The sequence below is a fragment of the Strigops habroptila genome, chromosome Z, assembly GCF_004027225.2.
Source record: "Strigops habroptila isolate Jane chromosome Z, bStrHab1.2.pri, whole genome shotgun sequence".
Lineage (NCBI taxonomy): Eukaryota > Metazoa > Chordata > Aves > Psittaciformes > Psittacidae > Strigops > Strigops habroptila.
Genome location: NC_044302.2, coordinates 46,684,592 through 46,711,102, shown reverse-complemented (window position 1 = coordinate 46,711,102; position 26,511 = coordinate 46,684,592). Strand labels below are relative to the sequence as shown.

The 26,511-nt window shown below is 45.1% G+C and overlaps 1 protein-coding gene across 2 annotated transcripts in view; it reads left to right on the top strand.

Moving 5' to 3' along the window:
- Positions 1 to 25,668, top strand: part of MUSK (muscle associated receptor tyrosine kinase) — a 53,836-nt gene extending 28,168 nt beyond the window's left edge. The window contains exons 7-17 of one of the 2 annotated variants that reach the window (XM_030471175.1): positions 1,499 to 1,658; positions 3,133 to 3,139; positions 6,166 to 6,432; positions 10,696 to 10,871; positions 11,279 to 11,302; positions 13,602 to 13,690; positions 14,027 to 14,186; positions 16,669 to 16,858; positions 17,191 to 17,382; positions 22,872 to 23,020; positions 24,992 to 25,668. In XM_030471175.1, the coding sequence (XP_030327035.1) occupies positions 1,499 to 1,658; positions 3,133 to 3,139; positions 6,166 to 6,432; positions 10,696 to 10,871; positions 11,279 to 11,302; positions 13,602 to 13,690; positions 14,027 to 14,186; positions 16,669 to 16,858; positions 17,191 to 17,382; positions 22,872 to 23,020; positions 24,992 to 25,668 (2,091 nt within the window). The remainder of the gene's footprint in view (positions 1 to 1,498; positions 1,659 to 3,132; positions 3,140 to 6,165; positions 6,433 to 10,695; positions 10,872 to 11,278; positions 11,303 to 13,601; positions 13,691 to 14,026; positions 14,187 to 16,668; positions 16,859 to 17,190; positions 17,383 to 22,871; positions 23,021 to 24,991) is intronic. The other variant, XM_030471176.1, reaches the window with a different exon arrangement.
- The last annotated feature ends 843 nt before the right edge of the window (positions 25,669 to 26,511 follow it).

Here is a 26,511-nt window from a genome sequence, read left to right as displayed (position 1 = left end):
GATCAGGAAGTGGGTGGACTGGAGCATGTGCATTTGAGGGCTGGCTCACAAGCAAGCAATGATGAGTCATTAGAAGATGTAATGTATCTGCAGCATTATGGTTGCTGGACGCTGACCTGTAATTGTCCTGTAATTTATTTAAAGAGAGGTAATCTGCTGAGGTTATTGAACTGTCGTTGAAGAGGAGGATGCAAACTCCTCTGCACAGCTGCAGCCTTGCCTACCTAAACGTAATCATGGAATCATAGAATGGTTAGGGTTGAAAAGGACATAAGGCCAAAAACATCCCTGGTCCCTGCATTTGCACAGTAACCCACTCATCCCTGATGCAATACTTGTGCTGGTCTGGTTATATAGTGATTTCTTCGCAATCACATTTCCTCACCACAACTCCAAGCTGATCTTGAGTGAAGCAAAACAAATACATTATTTTCAACATTCTCTTCTCAGAGAGAAACCTGCTTATTAAAGATGTGATATAACACTGACACATCCCTTCATGCTTTCTTGGTTATCACTGTTAATACCTTTAGAAACAAACACAGATCCCATTGAAATCATGTTTCTATTAACCTCCAGAGATGTGAAATTGATCTCTCTGGCCTCTCAGATAGTTGTGTAAGTAGAGTGCTTTGCTTGGATGAATCCAAGGAGATAATTCTGACTGTCCTTAGGGCCAGGTCATACGATGGGATGCACTGGTAACCACACCTCACTTGAATTACACTTAACACTTTCTATCAGGATGAAGGGTAGAACAGGTAATACCGCTCCTTCCTACTGCCTTTACAAGGTAGACTCTTGGTGTACCATGTCCTCCTGCTTTAATTAATATCATATGAGCAGAACAGGCTTGAGGATAAAATTAAGACCAACTGGCCAAAATCTGCAGACTCCAAGATAATTTACCTTGGAATTTCTGACCAGGAAAGAGAGCTAGCCAAAATCACCACATCTGCAGCCCCTTCCATACTTGCAGGTGTGAGATAAAATCTACCACATACCTGCCAAAGTGCCAGAGCCAGAATGCTTGCTTTGAAAGTGTGGCAGTGGTTATGTTAATCCAGAATCAACAACTTTCAAAATACTTTCTTTTCTCTCTCTGTATAGCCAGGGTCCGCAAAGTTACCTCGTGCCCTTCCTTGCTAAGGCATGAATAGGCAAATAGTCTTCTAGAAGAGGCCCTGGAATAATTAGCCAGCTCAATTACATGACCAAAACTAAGACTACAACCCTCTGGAACAGGAAAGTAATTACAAAATTATTGCTGATGTGTGAAATAGGAGAGGTCCTTAACATTTGCTTTTGTATGTGAAGTCAGCTGCTATGAAAGCACCAAAATAATGCCAGCAGCTTTAGCTCTCTGCCACTTCTATCTGCTTGCTACATATTTCTCTACCAGTTTAAATGCCTGGGGCTGAGTCTCTTAGATTTTGCCTTGGTTTGTTTGTTGGCTTTTGTTGGAAATATCACCGTGCTGGGCTTTTTGGTCTCCTAGGTTTCTGCAGGCTCTATAGCAGAGAATGTCAAGGACAGAGTGGTTGACTCCAGACTGCAGGTTTATGTCACCCGACCCAGCCTGTTCACTTGCCTTGCCACAAACAAACACAGCAAAACTTTTGGAGCCGCCAAAGCCGCAGCAACCATCAGGGTTTCAGGTATGCTGGGAAGGAGAGGGCCATTCTTGTTTTACCCTTGCAATCACAGTCCTAGCTTCCCTGCTATCGAGAGGCAAGGGACGTGAAGTACTCTGGAGAGAGGAGGAGGGAAAGCTTTGGAGAGCGGATAGTATGCAGGGGGCTAAATTTGAGTATAAGTGCATCCCTTGCTCAGGCTATTTCCTCGTATATTCTTACACTTTGGAGACTGGCACAGCTGTCATTTCCTGAATGTTTGATGCCGTCTTGTACTTTGTGTCCCAGAAGCACACTTGGTAAGTTCATCCATGTGGAGGAAGCCATGGCCACGACCCAGCCTTGGTATCACCTAACAGCAAGGTGAAAATAGTTTTCATGAGCAATTTGACTTCTCAGGGGTTTGCATTTGGAAAGCAGGAAGATTGCTGTCAGAGCAGTACTCTGCTGTGGCCGGGATAAACTCTACTCCCAGAGACATCTCCCACATGGGGACAGGATGATCCAAAGAGGAAAAATACCGATGGTCTCAGCTAGCTGACAGCATTTGTCACACCAAGAGAAAGGTGGCAGCTTGTGCCTTCCCTCTTGGGACAGACAGGGGGGTTTAGTTAGAAGAAAGAGGAATCACCCACGTCTCCACACATGGAGTGGTAGCCCTGGTCCTGCTGTTAACCACGCGTGCACCTGCCCCTCTCTCTATGCCTCAGCTCCTGCTCTGTTGGTAAAATAACTGTGCCCTTTCTTACACTGGGCATTGAAACCTAGCAACAAGTTCTGCCCCACAAGAGACTCAGTGCTCGGTACTGTATTTCACATCCCTGCTTCTGCTTTTAGCCCAGCCAAGTCTCTTCCCCATGAAGCAGAGCTGCAAATGCAGCACGGAAGACGTGGTTTAGGTTGGTTGGAGAAGCTGCACTTATCTCCTCCAGACTGCATGCGCTCAGCAAGAGGGGAGCAGCACCCCCAGACCCTAGCAAGAGCCTTTTCCCAGCTCCCAAACGGTCCGATGGCAAAGATGTCCCAGATCTCAGCAGGTGCTCAGCTCCACCTCTCCATGCCGGTGCAGTCCAGCTCCTCCAGCCCTCGTGTCTCCCTCCTGATTCAGCTGCTGCCTGCAGTACTGGGTGCATTGGGGGCTTAAGAAAAGGGTGCTACCTGCCAGTTAAGTGGGACCAAAAGGATAAGGGTAAAAGTGTGAGCGTAAGATGCAACAGTCCACCTCAGCAAGAATTGCAGTTAGCAATCCGTTTCCTTCACCTCATTCCCTCTACCTGTACAGCATCCAATGTTGCCCAACTTTTCTTCCACATAAGAAGGTGCAAAATAAGAACAGAATTTAGCTGCATCCTTTTCAGACAGTTCAGCTGTCTGAAAATCTTGCATGGAAATCTTAATTCTCACAACTCAGAGGGGGCAAAGAAATGTCACTTATATCTTTTCCATTTCTTCTTTCTCCTGGCTCATCACAATTCCTGGATCCGGTGCATCTTGTCAGAGTGGAGGTAAGAATGACTTCCTGTGGCTTTCTGGAGATTTTCTCTGGGCCAGGGAGGAGAAGAATGGCTGTAGTGATAGGACAAGGGGTAATGGGTTCAAAGTTACATGGGGGAAGTTCAGGTTAGACATAAGGAAGAAGTTTTTTACTGTGAGGGTGGTGAGGCACTGGAATGGGTTGCCCAAAGAAGTGGTAAATGCTCCATTTCTGGCAGTGTTCAAGGCCAGGTTGAACAGAGCGTTGGGGAACATGGTCTAGTGTGAGGTGTCCTTGCCCATGGCAGGGGGATTGGAACTAGACGATCTTAAGGTCCTTTCCAACCCTAACCATACCGTGATTTTATAACCAGGGGGATTTGGTTAATTTGGGCTTCTGGATGCCAAGCATACAGCTGAGGTTCACCTGAAGGGAACACCGAGCTTCTTTATGGAGGCATAACTGGGGACTGGGCCCAGGTATATAGGGATGCTTTTGTGTCAAGCAAGCAGTGGATCACACATCAGTAAGGGTGTTTAAAGGACATTAGTAGGCAGAATATTCTGGAGTAAATGCCGTTCACAGTTGCACATCTACAACTTCACTGACCTTACAAATATACAAGCTAAAACTTAACTGCAAGTTAAACTACTGTCTGTACACAGACAATAAATGTATTTTGATTTGGTGATCACCAGATTAGGGCAAAAGGAGTTTAGATATTTGTTTCAAGCAGAGTTACAGATGAGTAAAGCCACTTCAATGTAATCAGACATGCACTTTTGCTCAGTACTTTTTGGAGTACTGAACATTTTTGTTGGCTTTTTCTCTTTAGAGTCCTAGCATATTTCTACATGCTGCACTGACAGGTCAGTCTGGAGGGAAAATGAGAGGGTTAGCCTGGAGAAGGACTGGAAATTACTCAGAGAAAAGAGCAGAGCCTGAGAAAGTCTGAGCAAATGGTTTTGCCACTCTGCTGACGCAGGCTACCCACGACGGCCCTTGCTTTCCTCAGAGAGGCTTGCAAGACTGATTCAGGAAGTGTGTAAGTGATTTAGTGATCACCTGATGATAATGGCAGACTTCTGCGTTACACCTGCACCCATGTAGTTGTGACAGGCATGGGAACAGTGATCAGATGCTCAGCCCTTCTGTGCTGCAGTTGTTCTCAACATTTGCTGCATGAAATTCCCACTCTGTGGTAAGGTGTTGTGAGAAACATGTTGCTGTTGCTTCTCCATTGCAGCCTGGTCCATGTCTCCCTGAAGGTTTTAGAAAAGTGAGGAAATACAATAATAGCGCTGGTGGCTCTTACCAGGCTACTTCTGCAGCTCACTGAAATCAGCAGCACAGTCACTCCAGGCACATCTGTGTCCTCTTTTGCTTCTTGGAGCACAGGAAGGACTCACCTGTCAGATTAAACACAACAGCATCATCAGGAAAACGTGAACGATGTGACCCCACCACTCAGGGTGCTGGGGGCAGCGTGGTGCTGCGGTGAAGCCTGCTCTGTGCCAGGGAGATGTCATGGGCTGTGGTGCAGGATGCTGGGGGTGCCTGTGTCACATGAAGGGGTGTCCATGGAGCATAGGGTGATGCAGGTGACACAGCAACACTGCTGTTTTGGTGCTAGCTCAAAGAATCAGTGCCTTCCCGTATTTTTTAGCCAATGTGACATATAGGAAAAAATCATAGTTAAAAAAAATAAATGACATGGAGCCAAAAGTAGAGCAGCTAAACCAGGACCAAAGAGCATCATCTGCAGAGAGCAGCATCTGAAAAGCAGAAATCTGGGCATCCTGTATAGTCCTGTATTCATGCAACTTGAGCTTTCGGAAAGAAAAACAGCAAGAACCTCCAGGGCTGACAATGGACAGCTATTTGGCCAAGGGAAAGAAATAAAAGTCACAGATACAAATGGCTTTGCTGACTGCTCCAAATGGTTGGCGTGTTGTGAATTGAACTCCCTGACCCCAGCTGCACTGACCGAATGAGCAGTGGGAACAGCTGCACCCAGCCCTCCTCCCACCTCAATTTGGTTTCTGCCCCACTCACAGGGGAGGCTGTTTTCCAGGTTCTACCCCATACTGAGGGCATTGCACCCCACAGGCTGCCCGAGAGAAGGGCACATCAGCACCCACAGGCTTTACTGCCATGGCGTTGTTGTGGGAGCTGCTGGAAGCACAGCTGACCTGTGCATGCCCTCTTGCTGCTGCTCCTTTCTGACGGCTGTGGGGAAGAAGGGTGGGAGGGGTGAGAGCTGCCTCCTTCTAGATGTAAAAAATGTGGGAAAGACAAATAAATGGCCCACGACGGAGCCAATCCTACTGTGCTTTTTATTGCTCTGGCATAGTTTTGGCCCCATGCTTTGTGGCAGGAGATGTGAAAAGAGGAGACAATGTACCTTACAGGGAAGCACCAGAGGATAAGTGCAAAGGCCTGCGCCCTATGTCTCCCACCTAAAAGTGCGTGGAAAAGAGGCAGGGTCAGGAGGGGTGGAGGACCTGAGAACAGGCAGGCAGAAGCTTGGGTGGTCTCATCTTGTGAAGAATTCCCTGGCATGTTTTGGGTGGGACTCACCTGGCTCCTGCTCATTGAGTCCATCCAAAATTAAACTGTTGCTAGTCAGCAGAGCAGGAAATCCTGAGTTACCACAGGTATACAGCAAGTAGCACAGCTGATCTCTACTGCAGGGAAGCAGGAAAACAAAATGTTTTCCCATTACGGCCAAGAGCAGGGTGAGGGGCCGTGCTAGGTCATGGCTGTGCGTGAGTGCTCAGTCTTTTTGCCCACTTTAAATGTTAGCAACTGTTGACCAGAGCCTCAGCCCTGGAGTTACCAGGAGAGCTCTGCATTCACACAGGGCCTTGTTCCTTGCAGATGTTTCATTTTTCAATGGTATTAGCTGGTTTTAGTGGTTATAACCATCTACCCTCTCCTCTGCCCTGTGTCAGCCTTATGGATGCCACTTTTCTCAGAAACAGAGCTTAGGCATCCTGTTTTGCATGTGTTTAGGGCTGTGAGCTTACATTGTGTGTATGCTCTTGTCCCCTACAGCAAGCTATACAAGGGTGATGCAGGCTACTGCAGCATGTACAGAGGTGAGGTGTGTAGTGGTATCTTGGCAAAGGATGCTCTTGTTTTCTTCAACTCCTCCTATGCTGACCCAGAGGAGACCCAAGAGCTGCTTGTGCACACTGCCTGGACTGAACTGAAAATGGTGAGTTCATTCTGCCAACCGGCTGCTGAGTCTCTGCTGTGTAACTACATCTTCCAGGAGTGCAATCCCTCAGGAGCTGGCCCAGCTCCAAAACCAGTGTGCAGGTAAATGAAAAAAAAAAAAAAAAAAGAAAAAAGCTCATCTTTCACTTCTATTTCATGGGGATGTGTAGGCACCAGGGGAGTGGTGAAGGTGTGTCCACACCTGGATTAGCACTGAGTGAAATTGGGCCCTCTAGGTTTGCATGTGCTTTCCCTTTGCTCTCTCCTCTGTACACACAGAGACGACCTGATCCAGCTGTTTCTGTGCTCATTGCTAGGGTACAGACTGACTTGCAGGCCCAGATGTCTGTGTTATATCAGGCTTTTAGCAGACAGTGTTGAAAAGAAATATCCATTTGAATGACATAATTTATTTAAATTATTAACATATTGTTATTGATTAAATCTTACTAGGTCAGTATGTATTCATTATCAAAAGTAATTGCTTGTTTAGAATTTTGACTGGATATAGTCACAGTGTGTGCAACAAATCTGTCCAAGGCAATAAACTAATCATTCAGCACTTCCTACAGCAATGAAGAGGAAACATAAAAAGACGACACCAGAGACACTGCCAGTGTAATTGTACCTGCTAAACCAAACCTCCCATCTGGCTCTTGTATCCTCCCATATGCAGAAAATGTGCTTTGAAACAGAGCTGTCAGGGACTCTAAGGAGTCCAGAGCATCTCCCACTACAGCTAATATACTGCCGACAGGTGTCTGTGCAATAGGTGCCAGTGAGACAGACACTGAGACAATGCTCCCTAACAATACAACCTCTTGAGCAGCCCTCCCCTCATTGCTCTTTGTCCTCCCACCATGGCCAGATGGTGGGATGAGTTTCCTCCCTTCTACTTTGCAGTGAGATTTTAATCTTCTCCAACTTGTCAGACTAGAATAAAGCAGGTTTTTCCAAGCTCTGCTCTTAGCTTTTGCTTTTCTGGCCTCTGAAGCTTCTGCTCTTCATCCTTCCTGAAGCACTAAATATATATAGCCCAGGTTCTGCTAGTTTTAACTCTAACAAAGCGATGATTGCTTGGTGTACCTTGCAGAGGACAGTTCATATAGATGTCTCAGGGTAAAGCTTTCTGCTTCCTAACACAAGTGATCCATTTTCAGCCCCTGGAGGACTGCTGCCTGGTCATTACCCATTTCACATCTGGGCAGCTGACACCTCTGCATAAGTGCAGTACGTTGCTCTCGTCTTCCTCGAACTGCATCTTAAACCAGATTATTTAGATTTGTTTTCAGTGGGAGAGCCCCAGCTCCAGTGTCTCAACTAAATCACAAGTCTTCTCTGCAGACATGGCAAGCACACTGCCAGCTGGACTTGGGAGAGATGTAGTCTACTGACAATTACTTTTCCAGTTACGTAGGGGTTTTTTAGGACAATCAGCAGCATGTTATCTTTGTGTCGGGACCTTTCTGATTGCACCTCCTTTAATATCTCTAAAACAAAGGCACAGAAGAAAATCCCAGTGCAAAGCTTGACAATACATTGTGTTCTCTATCTGGTTTCTGTGAAGTTCAGTATTCCTCCGCCAGCACAGTAGTGGCATATATGCTGTGAAAGAAGAGTATGTGCAAGATAAACATGCAGCCAAGTATTGCTTTTTGCTGTCAGGCTCCTCCCTGCCACCTTGTTGTTCTGGTCTCTGTCATTGTGCCCTGTAGTACATGATCTCTCTGGCTTTTTTCAAGATGCGTGACAGTATTTATATCTGAGCCCCACATGCACAGCACATTTGTCAGCTAAAGATTTTGCGCAGTACTCCAAAAGGCATTTCAGTGAGGTCTGGGTCTGGCTTCATTTACTCCTGCTCCTAAGTGGCCTTGCGGGAGCAGAGCTTGTAGTGATTTGACTGAAGGCCTGTACTTCTGGGGCACTTCTGAAGTCAGAGTGATATAAATCAGCATAAATCCGCACTCAATTTCAAGCTAAAAATGCACAGCATTTGCAAATGTCTAAATCTTAATGGACTTGCCCGGCGTCATCTTTCTTCAAATCCACAAGTCAATGTTGTGTTTTTCCACTTTAATGATTTTCCCTCATGATTTTAATGCAGATTTAAAAGCATCTTTCTTCATGACAAGAGCCCTGGAATGGCATCCTTCCTGTTTCCTGTTCCCAGAGCACATGAAGTGGACAACAGGTCTTCCAAAGCCATAACCCAATACTTGTTTTTATAACTCAGATATCTAATAGGTTCTTGTGAACAGCTGAAACCTCTGGGGGCTCTTGAAAACATTTCAGATGATCTTGGTTACTTTCCAATTGTCTTATCTGCTTTTTACTGACAACTTTATACTTCTCTGCAGAAACTGGCCAGTCCACACCAGTTTTCAGCTGAAATACTTCATGAGTAAGAATTTAACTATCTCAGGGGCTGGACAATTCTCCCAATTATTGAAGTACATATTTCCATTAACATATTTCTGTGTGGTTTTTTTTTTTTTTGTCTTGTTTTTTTTCTCTGCACCATTTTTTATCTCCTTCTGCAATTTTAAATGTTCATATTGCTTCGGAAACTACCTAGCAAGAATACCAACTGATAGACTGAGTAAAGCTTTTATAAAAATAATCAGGAAGTCGAACAAGATGAATTCAAGCAGAAGAAAAATGCATGGGGAAAATTTCACTTTATGTAAATTAGGATGCAATTTGATTAAAATTAGTGTTTTCCTGGTTTTAAGGGAAAATGATATCTCATCTCATAGTTCTTGATTACATCTGCCTTTTACCACTGGCAGATTCTGCGAAAAGAAGCTGTGAAAGAAAAACTCTCAATTTCTGTTTCAATCTTTGCTGATATGAAGTGACTAGGCTGCAGGGAACAGCCTCATCTTGGGAAATACCTTACTTTCGTCAGGTCTGTGTGTCCCCACCTCCTCTTAAACAGTTCGTTATGGTCCCTAAAATGCTATTGGCCCATTTACCATCTTCTGCTGCCACTGTTCTTTGTTCATCTGTCACTTACATGACATAAATTTTCTGATAATAATCTGAAGAAACCTTTGCATATGATCTCATCAAGCTCTTGCTGCTCAGGATTAAGTGTTATAACAATGATATGAATACAGCCCAAAAAGACTGATCATCCCTCCCTCCAGCTGCCTCACAATGCTCCTCAGATGGGTTTGTGGGTGAAGGTAACTTGGCTTTAACATGAGAGTGGACAGGATTTCAAAGGAATGGTCTTTTGCATTTTACAGTTAGTAACAAACAAGGGACTTGTTTAAGGATGCTCAGGCTTCCGAAGTGAAGGAAGCTACTGCAATCCAAATCTCCCATGTTGCCAGTGTTTCATATGCAAGATTTTCTCATTTCTCTAGCTAAATATTTATTCATTCACTTCAGAAATTAATTCCTGTTCTACATGTTTAGCATAAAAAAGATAAATTACACCATGTGGCTGCATTCTGGCTTTCATGGACATGAGGAAGAATTAAACCAGCACTGACTAAAACAAAGCACAGTGCAGTTGGGCTTTGATGGCTTCAGCCTGCAGACATGAAGGGCATCCATTACTGTTGCGGAAAAGCTGCTGCCATGGTAGAACTCCCAATGGCCTCCATCCTTTATGTGCTTTAGAGGGTTTGCAGCGTTGTTAGTCATCATTGGAACTCATGGCCATCTATTCTTACCCAAACTGTTGTATAAGTTTCTGATCTAAGGAACAGTTAAACAACCAAAAAACCCTCTTCTTGTCAGTGAATGTTTTGCATTGTTATGGAGGTAATACATAGGTTAGGTCTCTTGTTTTACCAGGCACTGTAAAGGTTTTGCTGCAGACAGCTGACAGATGAAAAAGGAACTAAAATTTTTCCGTGGAGAAAAGAAGAAAATTAGATGGGTGATTCTGTGAGATTAAAAATACAGGCAAATAGTTTAAGAAGATAAAGAATTGCATCTCCTCCTGTCTTTATTAGATGACACTTTAGTGTACAATTTACAGAAGACAGGTGAGACTTTTAGAATGTGCTAAAAAATGCTAAGATAAATCCTGGTCATAATGTTTATTAGTAGAAGATGCCAATATATCTGTAGGAAAAGATGGAAATGACCTCCTCACAGACCGCAATGTGTGTTGTGTTTTGAGCATAACCCTGCTTCATTAAAAATGTAGTTTTGTAGGTTTCCTAAAGGAAGCTGCTGCATTTTATACAGTTTTCTTCATGGTTTATGGCCCAGACCAGCTTAAAGTCATAACCTTGTTAACAAATTTCTGTCAGCCTGCATAACCCTGTACACCACTGTTAAGTGCAGCCATTGTTACCAAGTCATTGACTGCTATATTTCACTGTTTTTTGCAAAATAATGTAGAGAGAATTGCCTTGCTGTAAAGGATCTCTACTGCTTTAAGGAATTGCTCTCAATGGAGGAAAACTCTCAGAAGGGGATTTACAAGCCAGGGCTGATGCCGCTAACTCTACCTGAATGCAACAGGCTGCCCAGCCTCCACCAGGATCCCAGCGCCTGCACCCACATCCCTTTCTTTGGTAAGATGGCACATGCCACTCATTGTTTGGAGAGCTGTGTTCTTGGTGAGGGAGTGGGGAAGGATCTGATCCATAATTTACAACTAAAGGAAAGGCTGACAGTGGGTACAGTCCTGTCAGTGCCTGTGCATGGAAATGTGACAGCTTCATTGGATGCTTTCCTGTCTCATCCAATCAATGTGAGGGAAAAATCCCAGAAGTAAATAAAGCCTAGCTCTTTATTGGGAAGGTCAAAACGATCTCATTGCCAAAATCAGTCTTAATGATGGCAAAATTGCCATTCAGGTGCCACTGCAAAGAAGCAAGCTGCTTAAACACTGCTGGAAAAGAACTTTTTCCCATACCATGACCCACTTCTGTCGCATCCTGGACAACCCCTCCTTATGTCTTGTCTTGTCTTTTTACAGATTTTAAGGAGAAGAGTATAACCAGTAAGTAGACTGCTCCAGGCTCTATGTTTCTAGAGGTGGGCATGGTGTTCTTTGTTGAGGACGCATCTTGCACAGCATTTTTGTGTTTTGTTCTTGTCCTAGCTGGCTGAATTCAGATTGTTACCAGGGAATGCCTGAGTTTCCACATCCAAGGTATGGGGAAACACATTCCCAGCTCTTTAGAGCCTGGGAAGAAAATGGGATGGTAACTGTTGAAGACGATTAGAGAGGCATGGTGCTTTTAGGTGGTACCGTCTCTTCCAGCTGTTTCCCCTTCTTTCTACCCATTGCTTCTCATTTTGCTTTACCCATATTTGGTATTTTTGATACGTCCCAGTCTTCTGTGCTGTTCCTGATCCTGACATGTTACCTACATCAGGCTGGCCCTGCAAGACCAAAAGGTCCCAGCACTTTCCTCCAATCAGCTCCGAAGTCTGTCTGTTTCTCTTATTACCCTCAATGACCAGCGGTTAGATCCAGCCACCCCCTGCAGAGCTGCTATGACTTTGGTCAGCCTCCAGCCCTGTTGCTGGTCCTGGCTGAAACATGCACATCCAGCTCTTCCAACTGACATGCAACTGCAGTTTTAAAGCTTAGCCACTGAACATGTCCAATTGGAGAAGGAAGAACCTCCCTCCTGCCACGCTTCTGATCAGGCGAGGTCTGCAGATTTGGCAGCGTCAGGCACCTGCTGCATGGACAGAGAAAGTGAAGAAATGAAATTGAGTTTCATGGAATTTCCTTTCCTGGGAAGGCCTTGGCTCTACCTGGCCACCCAACCCCCAAGCACCCAGTGCTGCACACTTGGAGACAAGTGCTTTAGTTCCCCATGGGCATTCAAACATCACACTTAATGCTCACAGCCCACAGCTGCAGCCATCCCTTCCCTGGGGAAAGGAGCAGGAGGGATGGATGCCAGCAAAAGAGTGGTGCAGTCACAGGTCAGTTTCAAGCTCATTGGTTTGCAAGTTCAGAACATGGCCCCTCTCTCTTTTGTAAATATATAACCTTTTTGTCAGCTTTCATAGTATTTTCCCAGGGTAGCATTGCACAGGTGTGCACTATTGGATCATGAATCAGGAGACATAACAGTAACGTTTCAGTGATATTGCCCCCTCTTTTTCACTTTGGATCTGCTGTTATGTGCATAAGGGTTTGGGAGCATAAATGGAACCATTTTCTAGCTTGTCCGTCAAAGTTATTCATTAAAGCTCAGTTAGACCACCTTTATTATTCCCTTTGTCTTCATTGTAGCAGGAATATGTACGACAGCACCTCACCTGCATTTTCCAAGGACTCAGGGGTTCTGCTTGAATGTTGCTGCTGTTCCTAAAACTCTCCACATTGCTCCTTGAAGGTGTCACACTGATGTTTATTTCAGATCTGTGCAAAAGTTTTTCTCATGTTAGTTACTAGCTGACTCATGAGGCAGGTTTCAGGCACTGCTTTCCTCACCTTTGAATGTGAGACATTTAGAAATTATGGGCTCAGACATACAACTATGTTCTAGGGCAGCTTAACAAGATTTTACCCCTCTACGGAGGGTACAGGTGCTGGCCACATGGGGGTCGTTAGCTTGTTGCAGATGTGAGGCATAAAGTGGTAACTTAAGTATCAGTCAAAGGAGTCTAAGTTTGAGCATTTTACTTTGCAGTTGTGACAGGTTAAGTGTGCTCATGAAGTTCGTGGCCACTCCTTTACCGAGGTGTTTGCATGCCTTGGGCTATGGGAACACATGCTGGAAACCGTATGCTGTTTCCAGCATTCAATCTAAGGGGACAAGCAAGAGACAGGGAGGAGGTATACCAATACGGGAATTTATGAATCCCAGCCCTCTGTTATTGTCCCAGGAATATGGATGTCTTCCTCCCAGGGCCCCTGTAAGAGTGCAGGCTGGGAATCATGCAACCAGTGCTGCAATTTGCTTTCTGCCTTGGCGTAGCATGGGTGGCTTCACTGTCATTCTGCTCTGCACTGCCAGTGTGGAAGCACTGTGAACTGGGTAGATGCAGCTCAATCATCACAGGTGCATGGCCTGTTTCCTCAATCTGAAAGAGCTACAGTTCCCTCTTTGGAGTTTTACCAGATTTGATCTTATGTATTGAGCTCAAAATCCATTTAAGTGCAAACAGGAAGCTAAGCAGTTCCCTGCCTGCATTTGTCTGGTCCTTTTATGCGCTTCAAATACATTGCTGATTGCCACATGCTCTCGTGTAACAACACAAAGTTTATTCCTGTGAGTCCCTGCTGCAGGACATGGTCTATGGTGCCTTGACCTGATGTTTGTTTTTTTCCCCAGGGACTTGCTACAGCGGCAATGGACAGTTTTACCAGGGCTGGACCAACGTCACGGTCTCTGGCATTCCCTGCCAGAAGTGGAGCGACCAGGTGAGCATCAGTGTGAGACCCACTGAACGGAGACCCATGCTCGAGGTCTGCTTCTCCAAAGAGTTTCCCAGAGCTGGGCAGCCCAGTCCCAGTAGAAGGGCTGAGCAGGGGACAGGTTGCCTGCATTTTTGAGTTCACTGGTGTTTCACACCCTCTTCATATTTCAGTCTGCAAGTTCCCCTTTCTGTGGCAAGATGTGTTCTCTGTCATTCTGGCAGGCAACTGAAAGGCTGTTTTACCTCAGCCTTTCTTTGCTCCTTTGTTTTGTTTGGTTTTGTTTACCAGTAGGAAAAAAATTATACTGAAACAATAATCCAATTTGTTTCCTCCTCCAAGGCTCCCCATTTGCACAGGAGGACTCCTCAGGTGTTCCCTGAGCTGTCTGGTGCCGAGAATTACTGCCGCAATCCAGGAGGTGAGAATGAACGTCCCTGGTGCTACACAAAAGACCCATCCGTGACCTGGGAATACTGCAACGTGTCTCCCTGTGGAGATGGTAGGGAACTAAAATTTATGATTTCTGTCACTGTTGTTGTTTGGAGCCATGCAAGGTGTTTACATCATGATCACACCATTCTGTTCTGTATTCTGCATTCAGCAGTCCTGGTTCTTCTCATAGATTCACCCAGCACCTTTAATTGGAAAGTGTAACATGCTCCTTAGATATGGGGCTATGAAGACAGGCAAATTGAGCTCCTTACCCCACATTATATTAAGGCCAAAGGATGAAACCAGATTTCCTGTGGTATTATGAAAAACGGATTTGCCACACTGTGCTTTGAGGAGAAGGTAGGGTTTGGGGCTATTTTTGGAAGTTGTTTTGCTTCAGGTGATTCTTTTCAATAACAAAAAACAAATCTAACTAAAAACAAATCTGGAAAAGATCAAAACATCTTTGCTCTGTGATGTTGAAATTAAGTCTTTCTGTTATTTATTTTCCAAGGAACAGAATAATTTTTGAAATGTATTTCATCCAAGCGGCACAGTTTCTGAACCTCAGTGTTTGGAAATAAGACAATTCTGCTTGCAGAGAGCAGAGGTGCTGTGGACTTAAGGGAACACAAGTCAGCATCAGTTTCGCTGGCCTTAAAAAAAACCGGTTTAAATTTCTTTCTGTTCTTAGTCATTGCATGTACAGACTAGATTTTCTACAGTGTCTCAGAAAGTAGCCAGCAGGTGTCTACCTGAATATCATTATTTTTTTAATGATACAGCCAAATGTATTTTACACTCGTTTACCATATTTGCCCCTTAATGACACCAAGATGCAAATTGCTGGAACCAAGTGGATATTTCAGGAAAGTACCACTGTGTACTTACTTGGTATTACACTCCTCCCTGCAGATTCCATTTTGGACACATGATACATTGTGGTCCACATTGCAGACCATTGATCTTTCCCACTGCAGACATTACTATATTTGAATACTGTTGAGACCATCAGATGTGAGCTCCTATCTGTATCTCTTGCCGTCGTGGTTTAAGCCCAGCTGGTAACTCAGAACCACGCAGCCGCTTCTCACTCCCCACCTTCTTCCTCCCGCCACTCCCAGAGGGATGGGGAGGAGGATTGGAAGAATTTAACTCCCACGGGTTGAGATAAGAACAGTCCAGTAATGAAGGTATAATACAAAACCACTACTGCTACCACCAATAATAATAATGATGAGTGAAATAACAAGGGGAGAGGATACAATTGCTCACCACCCGCCAACCGATACCCAGCCCGACCCGAGCAGTGATCTGGGCCTTCCGGGTAACTCCCCCCGGTCTATATACTGGGCATGATGTGCTGTGGTATGGAATACCCCTTTGGCCAGTTTGGGTCAGGTGTCCTGTCTCTGCTTCCTCCCGGCTTCCCCTCCTCCCTGGCAGAGCATGAGACTGAGAAAGTCCTTGGTCGGAGTAAGCATTACTTAGCAACAACTGAAAACATCGGTGTTATCAGCATTGTTCCCAGGCTGAAAGTCAAAAACACAGCACTGCACCAGCTACTAAGAAGGAGAAAAATGACTGCTATAGCTGAACCCAGGACACTTGCAAACACTCCTTACCAGCTCAGTGGGAACTGTGTCTCGGTCTTTACCAGATCCTGAATTTTCACAGGTGGTAAGCAAAAATAGGTTTTGCTGCCTACAAACCAGGCTTCCCTCGTATGGTCCACTCATGCAGTCATCTGGTTGTATCTGTAATGTCAGTAATTCTAAGGACATCATAGAATCATGGAATCAACAAAGTTGGAAAAGACCTTTAAGATCATCAAGTCCGACCATTACCCCAGGACTGCCAGGTCCACCACCAAACCATGTCACTGAGGGCCTCATGTACAGGGTGTTTGAACACTTCCAGTGACAGCGATTCCACCACTGCCCTGGGCAGCCTGTTCCAATGCCTGATCACCCTCTCTGTGAAGAAATTTTTCCTACTATCCAATCTAAACCTCCCCTGTCACAGCTTGAGGCCATTTCCTCTTGTCCTATCACTTGTTACTTGGGAGAAGAGACCACCACTTCCTCTCTCCATCCTCCTTTCAGGCAGTTGTAGAGAGTGATAAGGTCCCCCCGAGCCTTCTCTTCTCCAGACTAAACGCTCACAGTTTCCTCAGCTGCTCCTCATCACACGTATGCTGCAGGACCTTCACCAGCTTTTTTGTTGCCCTTCTCTGGACCCGCTCCAGCACCTCAATCTCTCTCTTGTAGTGAGGGTCCCACAGCTGAACACAGGAGTCAAGGTGCAGCCTCACCAGTGCCCAGTACAGGGGGATGATCACTGCCCTGGCCCTGCTTGCCACGCTATTTCTGGTACAGGCCAGGATGCTGATGGCCTTCTTGGCTGCCTGGGCACAAACTGGCTCATGTGCAGCCAGATGTCAATCAGCACTCCCAGCTCTCTCATAACGCTGACTCCATGAATACCTCTTTAAAAAAAGCCCTATAAACTAGCAGAAGCATAACCTTCTGATTTTGTTTGCGTCACAGCACCAGTATCACTAGGAACAAGAAAACCAAATGGCGAGACTCCAAATCTGCTCCCTCCTCCTCCATTTTCCCCTACCTACTCCATGACTGTTGTCATCTCCACCATCTCCGGCTTTGCCCTGGTTGCGATCCTCAGCATTGTGACCTTGGTTTGCTGCCGTCAGCGAAAGCAGTGGAAAAACAAAAAAAGGTATACTTCGCGACTTAATTCAAGGCAACAAATACTGCTTTGAAAGAGAGCTTGCTTATTTCTCAGATCATAGTCCCATTAATGCCTGTTATGTGGAGAGCAGTCCTCCCTTTGCCTGTGGCAGCCCAGTGCAAGCTCTGGTGAGTCCCTGTGGCCCAGTGGCTGTTTTGAGGACATGACGTGACACCTTGCTGAAAGGCTCTTTCAACAGCCCTGCTGCACCTCCCTTTTCCATCCTGGAAGAAACCAGCCCTGGAGGAAATGCAGATAGATAGGTATCTCTGGGTTAAGGGCTATGCACACACTGACTGGAAATTGCTCCATCATTTCAGAGAGTCAGAGACACCGACGCTCACCACTCTGCCCTCCGAACTCCTCCTGGACCGGCTGCACCCAAACCCAATGTACCAGAGGATGCCCCTTCTCCTCAATCCAAAATTGCTCAGCCTGGAATACCCTAGGAATAATATTGAATATGTGAGAGATATTGGGGAAGGAGCATTTGGGAGAGTCTTCCAAGCCAGGTAAGTGGCTTGTGTATAAGTCCTCACCCGGAGGTACCAGGTTAAAATTTGCAGTCAGGAAACCACCTATCTGGGCACTGGAAATCATTCATTCATTCATCCATTTTCTTAAACCAAGGTCAAATACATGTGTACCAAACGATATACTCAGGCTTAAATTATTGTTTCTGTTGCCCATTGCTTTCTGTTGATATTTGTTAAACTTTTGTCACACACGACTCTTCTGTTCTCTCTAGTAGATATAATGTTTTACTCACATACCAAAGTCTGGCGTAAAAACTTAGCTGAATTTATCATCACTGTTTTTGCCAAAAGTATTGCTTCTGACATGTGATCTATTGTGAAATTCTTGCACTTCCCAGTCAGTGTGTGGTGTCCTCCGTTATAATGCCAACACTGGCCAGTAACTACCACAGAGAGCAATGTGTCATGCTACAGTTAGGTTCTGACCCAGTTTCCATTTGATTCAGTGGCAAAACCAAACCAACCCAAAAATCCCCTAAAAACCCAACCCATTTAGGCCAATTTTTTCTTTTTTATGTGTGTGTGTCCCCTTTTAGTTACCCATTATTCCTGGATCTTGCAGCCTTTGTTGCCTGTTTTCAATTTAAGGTATTAGATGAGATCCCAGTTCTGTTAAATCTCATGGGAGGTGAGATCATGCACTTCTTCAAATGTGAAAAATGTCTAAATGAAAAACTCAGTGACGAATCTAGTCCTGCCTGGACTGAGGTGGATGGAGGGTGTCTTGTTAGCCTGGAGAGTGTCGTAATTTCTGCAGGACAGTTTTTGGTTAGTACTGGTGTCCTTGGAAAATCCCATCCCCAAATTCCTGAAAGTGGTCAGATTGTCCAGTTCTATGTTTATTTAGGACAAAGTTTTCTTTGTCCTGTACAGTTAACAAATCTGGGATGCAGCTGGTTTTGTAGTGTATCTGGAGTAGTGTATGATGACCTCAAAAGAACAGGAGAGTGTCAGAGCCCCACCACAGGCCAAGACTTGCCTGGTGGAACGGCTCCCATTGACTTCAAAGTTAAAGGACTGTCCTTGAAAAAAGCAGTCATAATTGCAGATACTTTTAATGTTTATGCTGTTGATGTATCTGCTAGGAAATGAGTTATTCTCAGGTTAAATGTGTTAGAGAGCAGGGAAAGAGTTTCAATGGCTGTGATGGATTTTTTTTCTTATGAAGGGATGCATTTTTTTCTAATGGAATAAATGCAGGCATGCTTTTCTTTAACACAGAAGAATAACACACTAAAAAAAGTTTGAAGGGCATGCAGTGGGAAAATCACAGATGCTTAGCCTGTAATTGGTTGCTGGCCTGGATGGCAAAGCTGAACACATCTGATCTTGAAAAGAGAGCAAAGCTCTAGAAACCACTCCACAGCTGTGCATGGGGCACTGCTTGCGAGCCCGCACAGGGGGACAGGGCAGCCCTCATCCCATCCTCAGCACTGCACTCGGGGCTGTGTGGAGTGTTGCCTTTCTGGTGGCATGGCTGGGGTCCTCACCACACTGCGGGTGCACAAGTGGTCTTCCTGCCAAGTGCTGCTTCAGTCCTGAGCTGGGAGATTCAGGATAATTTAAATGCTGCACAGACCTTTCTGAGCTGGAAATGACTCTCACTCACATTGAGCAGGACCTCTCAAAGGGCATTCAGGTATCACTAAAGCTGTGTAAAGCAAGTGCTAAAGTGGTGTAGACACCTTTGATGTGGATTTCATCCACCCCAGTCCTGCAATTTCTTTCAATTAAACCTGTCAGTGGAAACAGGGAGAAAAAGAGAAGGGGAAAAAAAATAAGCAGCACATCTTCTTAGCCAGCATTTGCAAAATGGATTGTACCATAGTACCATACCCTAAGAAACCCCTGCTCTCTGTGGCTCAGGAAAGGAGCCATGGAAAGATTGCTTCTGAGGGGCTTCCTTATTCATATCCTAACAAAAGTCCCTCCAAGGCCTTATATTTCCAGGGAACAGTTAGGCCACTGGCATTTCTGTGTACCACTGGCACATCAGTGCGGACTGCTGATCCAGTAGCACCAGCTGTGCATTCCTGTAGGTTAGGGAGGCTATCTCAACTCAAATTGATTGCCTTCCCATCTCAGATGGATAAAATGTACTTGTCTATGTGTGTTAAATGGACATCTTGAGCTAAGTTTAGCAACCCTTTTACTTCTCCTGTTCTCATGTTTCTCCCTCTCCTGTAAACACAGGTCTCTGCATGGTGCCAATGATGCCTTTGCCAGTTGGCTTGCTGTGAGTCCTGATTCAGTGTTTACTTGCTCCTGGGTCAAGCAACATGTTAGGACAGGAAGTGTCTGGCTACCGTTTACTAGCTTCTCCTGAAAGGCTGCTGTCTTCACTGGAGGCAGCTTCACACTGAAAGGATGGGGAAGTAACCAGTTACGGTTACAAATATCCTTCAAACAAGATTCAGGACCCAGCTCAGGTCTGCCCTGACTGGGTTGTGATGGCCAACTCAGGACCATCTGCCCCAGGGAGGACCATGCTGCCCCAGGCAGGTAGCCCCACACGCTACCAGAACACCAGCCCTGTGCAGTTCAACTCAGACCAGGATGCAAGTTTTCTCCCAGAGATGGAGATGCATGGTCCAGGCTAAGATTGCTAAAGGCCTTGATATGGGGTCTTTGCTAGCAGGCCAGTAGACCTCCACTGCAAAGGCACAGCTCATCATCTCTGCAAGAGGCAAGGCTGTCCCTAAGGTCAGAGTTTCTCTGACAGGAGTCTCCTCATGTTCTTTCCAAGAGCAAAGGGTGTTTCTTTGACCTACTTTCTCAAACACAGCTGAAAAACAGTGTGGATGTTAATCCAAAACACTGTGAACAAAAGGAGCCGCTGCCAATTTAGAATTTACCACATACGAATTTCTCCAAAGAATAGGGTAAAGTTAGGTCTGCACCAGCCCCAGTAGATGTTAATTGCATCATTTACTTATCTAACAGAAGGTACCCAGCTGTAATACTGAGGAAGCTGGGGGACAGGACACAATCTCAGATAAAGGTTCAAGCTGCTCCTGGTTTTTTTTTTCACTGCTCTTGAAAGAAAACCTGATTGGAAACTTAAAGTCAGGCACTCCCTGTAGGTAGGCTCAGAGTGAAATCTCTGGCTACACCTCTGGTTAGTTCTTTGAATGGCAGGTACCTAAAAGCCAAATGCTGCCAGTGTTGCACAAATCATTGATGGCAAAGAAGGTGAGGACAGCTGCTGTCTGTTCCGTGCGCAGTACATATTTCTCCTAAGCATTTAGATAATCATGAGAGAGGAAACCCAAGGTAATTTCTGCTGATGCTGCCCAATTCTATGAGAAATTTAACCTATTTTGTAGAAAGCACTCCATATTCCAGCCTGCGGCCAGAATTCTCCTGGTTAATTTCAGAAGCAGTGGCTTTCTCTTGTTCGCTTGCAGATGTGCCCCAATCCATTTCTGCAAACACTGTCTTTTGGGCACCAAAGAGGTCAGCTTCAACAGCTCTCTGCAAAGACTGCAGTCTGTCCTTGTTCCAATCAGTGTGATTTTCCAGGTCTGCTAAGAAATGGGCTGAATCAGCACACATTACTAAGGGTGAACTTACTTGCTGTTGCTTAAAGGCCTATTAAAAGGCTTTGCGCAGCTTAATCTCACTTAAGTTACATTTAGGTTAGCTTACATTACAGGATTTCAATGAAGGGTAAATGGATGCGTGTACTTCAGGCTTTAGGTTGGAGTGAGTTTCTCTCTCCAAAGCATGGAAGATGGAGCTGTGCCTGCCTTTGCTTTGGCGCTGCACTAGGTCTGCACTCGTTCTGTTAGCCAGTGATGAGTGGCAATCTACAATGAGGCTGTTTGGAAGAGATAAAGGCCCTCCTATTTTTACTTTTAAATACTCTACTGGTTTTCTTTAGGCTGTTGTTGCTGACTTTCTCCAGTGCTGATATTAGACAGAGGCTGGTAGGTGCGGGTACTTCTTCCCTTCTCCTAGACTGGAAACTTACTGCCAGAACTGAGGGAAAAAAGGAAGATATTTTGCTATAATGGGGGCAAGTGTGTGTAATAAATGAATAAGTAGCAGACAAGTGTGCAGTCTGCTCCTCTGCTCCAGCACTCCAGACCTCCTCACCCGAGTGTCTCAGCTGCGATCTGGCCACCTGTGAGATTCCTTTCTTGATGGGCATTCTGCCATATTCTGACATTTGACATTTACAGCATTCAAGTGCAACTGTTGCAACTGCCATATGTCTCAAGCAGATGACAAGGAAACTGGAAGTTTGCTTTGGAAATTGGAACCTCGTCTTGGGGCTACTGAGCAGTAAAATAACCCGGCATTTGAGCAACGGGAGGGCAGTCAGGCTGGCGTAGTAACATGACACGTAAATGAGCACAACTCTCCATGGGCTCTGGCTGTGTACATGTAAGGACCGTGTTTTAACTGCAGGACTCCTGGGAAGAATTTGCGTGGGCAACAAAATGCACATCTGAAATTTGACGCATGTTTGAAGAGTGGGAAGTTACTCTTCTTTGGCAACAGCTACCCCTAAATCTTTGGCAAGCCCACCTAATTAAACTTGTTGAGGGTGCATTGACCTTTGGATAAGAAACCAAAATGAGTCTGTAATTGTTCTAAGTCAGGAAGCAGTGTTTCCTATGGATTTGCGTCTCTAAGCTCTAGCTGAATATTCAATTGTGTCTTCATATAGACTTATTCACTCATTACCTCGTTCTTCAGACAGGGCACATGTCTGCTTTGTCCCTTCTGGCCTGTGACCTGTTTCCACAATACTTGCAGGAACATAACAATTTCCTATACCTCAGCTCCAGATGTCAGATTCAACTGAAATTAGCTAATGGTTTCTAACTTGTTGAATTACAGGCACACACACAAACAGAACAGTTGCAAAAGGCTGTTTTCCTTACAAACCCAGGGAAACATGCTTACTGTAATTATTACTTCCACTCTAACAGTAGCCAGATGTACCAATGCCACCCTGGTGCCAGGTATGGGACAAGACACAGTGAAAGAGTCTCTTTCAACATTTTCATATAAAACATGTTTATTTTTAACTCCGGTAAACTCAGCCATTACACCACAAAAGCGAATAATTTGGACTGATGAGTCCATCCTGCCTTCCATGAAATTTCTGATGTGTCCTCCAACCCAGGAAGAGGTTATTGCTTACCAACCTGTTAGTTACTTAACTCTTTACTAGTCATGGTAAAGAGCCTATAAGCAGAAAGAGCAGTGATAAAAAGAAGCTGCGCTGGATTTAGTCTCCCCTGAACTAAATTAAATGTCTCTGTACTATGCAACGCAGGCATACCCAAGAGGTGAAGATGGTCTTCCATGTGTCTCCAGTCAGTGCTGGGACCTTCCACCCTTTTTTTTCTTTTTTTCTTCTATCAGCCTGTCCTTTTGCACCAGAAGCAGAGCCTACATTTAGTGTGCCTTCATCCACCACTGATGCTTTCCTTTCTATCTTCTCCCTTCAGGGCACCAGGTCTGCTGCCATTCGAGTCTTTCACAATGGTGGCAGTGAAAATGCTGAAGGAGGAAGCATCCGCAGACATGCAGGCTGACTTTCAGAGGGAGGCAGCCCTCATGGCAGAGTTTGACAATCCGAATATTGTCAAGCTTTTAGGTATCTGGATAAGGCACCTACGTACAGTGTACCACCTTCTGCAAATCTGCTATGGGGTTGTTGGGGGTGCAAGGGTGAACACACATTCAGTGCTGGTGAGCTTTTCTTTGTGCCACTGCATGCTCTGCTAAATTGTCCACCAGAACAAGTCTCAAAATGTAGGTCTGATGCTGTTGCCTTAACAGGGTGGTGCATTGTAATAAAACCTCCTTGTCCTGCACTATTGTTGACCATCTTGTTGCCTAGCTCTGCTTCCAGTTTTATAACATTGGCACATGTCTTACAGGGAAGGCACAAGCTCCCTGGAGCTGTGATTTATTTTACAGGTACTTAAAAAAAGACAGGCACAAGTCTTGTTAGTTTTATGGGTCCCTCTTACTATTGTGACGTCTGAACAGTCACCAGCATTGAAAAAAACAGAATGAAACAAACAAACAAACAAGAAAAGCCAGCCACAATAATGGTCTTTTCCTTCCCTTCCCTTCCCAGCTGAAAGGAGACCTTGGTTTATTGGGTTTTTTAGAAAGTCTCAATGCTGCAGCTTGGCTAATAGTGCACTGTTCTGTGAAGAAAGCTGCTTACCAAATTTTATTTCAGAAAATTTTCAGGTTTTGACTGAAGTAGAGGTTGCTAGCCACCTTCACCTGTCAATTCTGCTCTAAGTTCTTGTATGCAGACTTGATCCCTGCAAACAAGCAGCTGAGATTCTAATTTATTTCTATAGGAAGCTGCACAAAATTTGGAAATAGATAAACCCCAGGTTTGGGAAAGCTAGGTTGATACAAGTGTTTTAGCTACAGAAATGAAATGCAGGAAATGCCCCAAACTCAAATAAACATTTTATTTATTGTCAATACACTTTAAGTCAGGAAAGGGCAAAGGTACAGTAACAAACTAGTTTCAGATCATGGGGGTGTGGAGAAAAGCCATGTTGTTGAAGACAGCTTAGACGATAAATCTCTCACATACGCTCCTCATGCTTGTCAGATCCTTATTTTATCACACTGGGAACAGCTGTTTCCTCAAAGATTCAAGTGTTAGGTCATCAACAAGAATTTCAGATTTCACAGATTCAGCAGTCGCTAAATGATGGCCATAAGAAAGCAAAACACATACATTTTAAATGCTGGGTTTTGCTTGTTGGCAACTTAACAATAGGCATGCAAAGATTTTTACCATATCATTTTATGCTCAATAAAAATAGTGGAAGTGGGGTCATGTATTGATGCTGGACCCCACTAAAGCTGGTGTAGGGCCAAGCGTGTCCCCTTCAGTAGGACTAGTCTCTGCATGTATCAGAGGCAGCAAATCTCTCCTTTCTGATGTCTGTTTTTAATTTGTCTTTCTTTCATTTTTGAGTACTTATCATGACAAAAGTAATTTCTGCAACCAATATTTTTTGCATGAGCTTATGAGCAGAAGTTGTAGTGGGAGTGTCTTTGCATTTCAAGTATCCTGCTGAACCCTTGAACATGCCCCTTCTGATTACTCGTGAAGTCTTCTGCATATGCATAGCCCCTACACCCAGATCAGTGTAAGTACAGTAATTACAACAAACAAAAGAATTAAAAAATACCTTGATCAGAACTATAAAGGTTACTTCCTAGAACTATGTCCTTCCAGTTGCACCTGGGAAGAGTCAATATTTCTGTTGAGCAGGACGGGGCTCTTAACTGAACATAGCTCCAAAAGAATATTTCTTTCCTGGGATTCCAGACAAATCAGGCAACTGCATGTCTTGTCAGCATCTCCCATGGAGCTCAGCATTAGATACCTGGTGAAGGAGCTTCAAAGACTCAAAGGGATACATGCATTCTTGATGGTATTTGCATGCTTCTCCTTTCTCTCTGCCCCTTCATGCACTGTTGAAAGTCTCCCCTTTGTATAAGTATTTTTGTATTTTTTTATTTTGCACAACAGAACCCTCTTCTCTCCCCAAATGACCTGTGTGGTGCATCTATCTTCTTCCAGGTGTGTGTGCTGTTGGGAAACCTATGTGCCTGCTGTTTGAGTACATGGCCTATGGGGATCTAAATGAGTACCTGCGTGACCGCTCACCTCGCAACCTCTGCAGCCTGGTGCACAGGAGCCTGGATGAGCGGATTTGCCTCCCCAGCCCTCTGGCACTTTGCTGCACTAGCCAGCTCTGCATTGCCAAGCAGGTGGCTGCTGGCATGGCTTACCTGTCTGAGCGCAAGTTTGTCCACCGGGACCTGGCTACCAGGAACTGCCTGGTGGGGGAGAACATGGTCGTAAAAATAGCCGATTTTGGTCTCTCAAGGAACATGTATTCGGCCGACTATTACAAGGCAAATGAGAACGATGCCATCCCCATCCGCTGGATGCCCCCTGAGTCCATTTTCTACAACCGCTACACCACAGAGTCTGACGTGTGGGCCTACGGGGTGGTGCTGTGGGAGATCTTCTCCTATGGCATGCAGCCCTACTATGGGATGGCTCACGAGGAGGTCATCTACTATGTGAGGGATGGGAATGTCCTCTCCTGCCCAGACAATTGTCCCTTGGAGCTCTACAACCTGATGCGCCTCTGCTGGAGCAAGTTGCCTTCTGACCGGCCAGGCTTTGCCAGCATCCACCGCATCTTGGAGCGCATGTATGAGAAAGCCGTGGAAACCCTGTCGATCTGAGAGATGTGTCCTGTGTCCACCCATCCAGACTGACTCAGACTGGTCCATGAGCTCTCGAACGGTGGCTCAACGCAAAATTGCGCTTCAGGGGGAGGAGAAACAGCTTATTCCTCTGCTAAGCAAGAAGTGTGGACTGTATCCTCCTGCTTTGGGCCATACTTCCCTGGGTGGGACTGTACCTCCCAAATGACAGGGCTGACCCCTGGCCATCAATCTTGGACTCCTTGAGTTGGCAAGAGTGCTGGCTGTGCTAACTCAGTACCTGTATTAGGCATTCCCAGGAGCACAGAGTTCCCCAGGGAAAGCAAATCAACGTTTTGCTGGTGGCGCTTCCCTTCCTAGCAGGTCCCTTCAAGTCGTTCTGCGTTTAAGCTCTTGGCTTTTACATTTTTCTTTCCTTTCTCATATGTTTTCATATGATTTAAGGAAAAAAAAAAGAAAAAAAAGATTGTAGAGTGCAATCTTTTTTGGGGATACTGTTTGTTTTCTTTTATTTTGGGGATACTATTTTATTTTTGCATACTCACTTCCTTTTGTAGAAAAAAGATGTTTCTACAAGAAGACTATGAAGCTATAGTCCACTTTCTTTTTCCTTTTAACTTCCACCTCCTTTTGACACTCATGAGCATAACATTGGTAGAGCCAAAACAGGAGCCTGCAGGACCACTATCAACCATCTATATCTCATGTTACACGGACAGGCTAAATCCTGTCAGGCATGGAGCCTTACATTTTCAAAAGTGGGAAATCCACGGTGAGGTTCATTCGATGTTAAGATCTCACGTGAAAGCTTGTCTCAAGCATAGCAGCCCATCTTTCCTGCCTTCCCCTGCAACAAAGCCA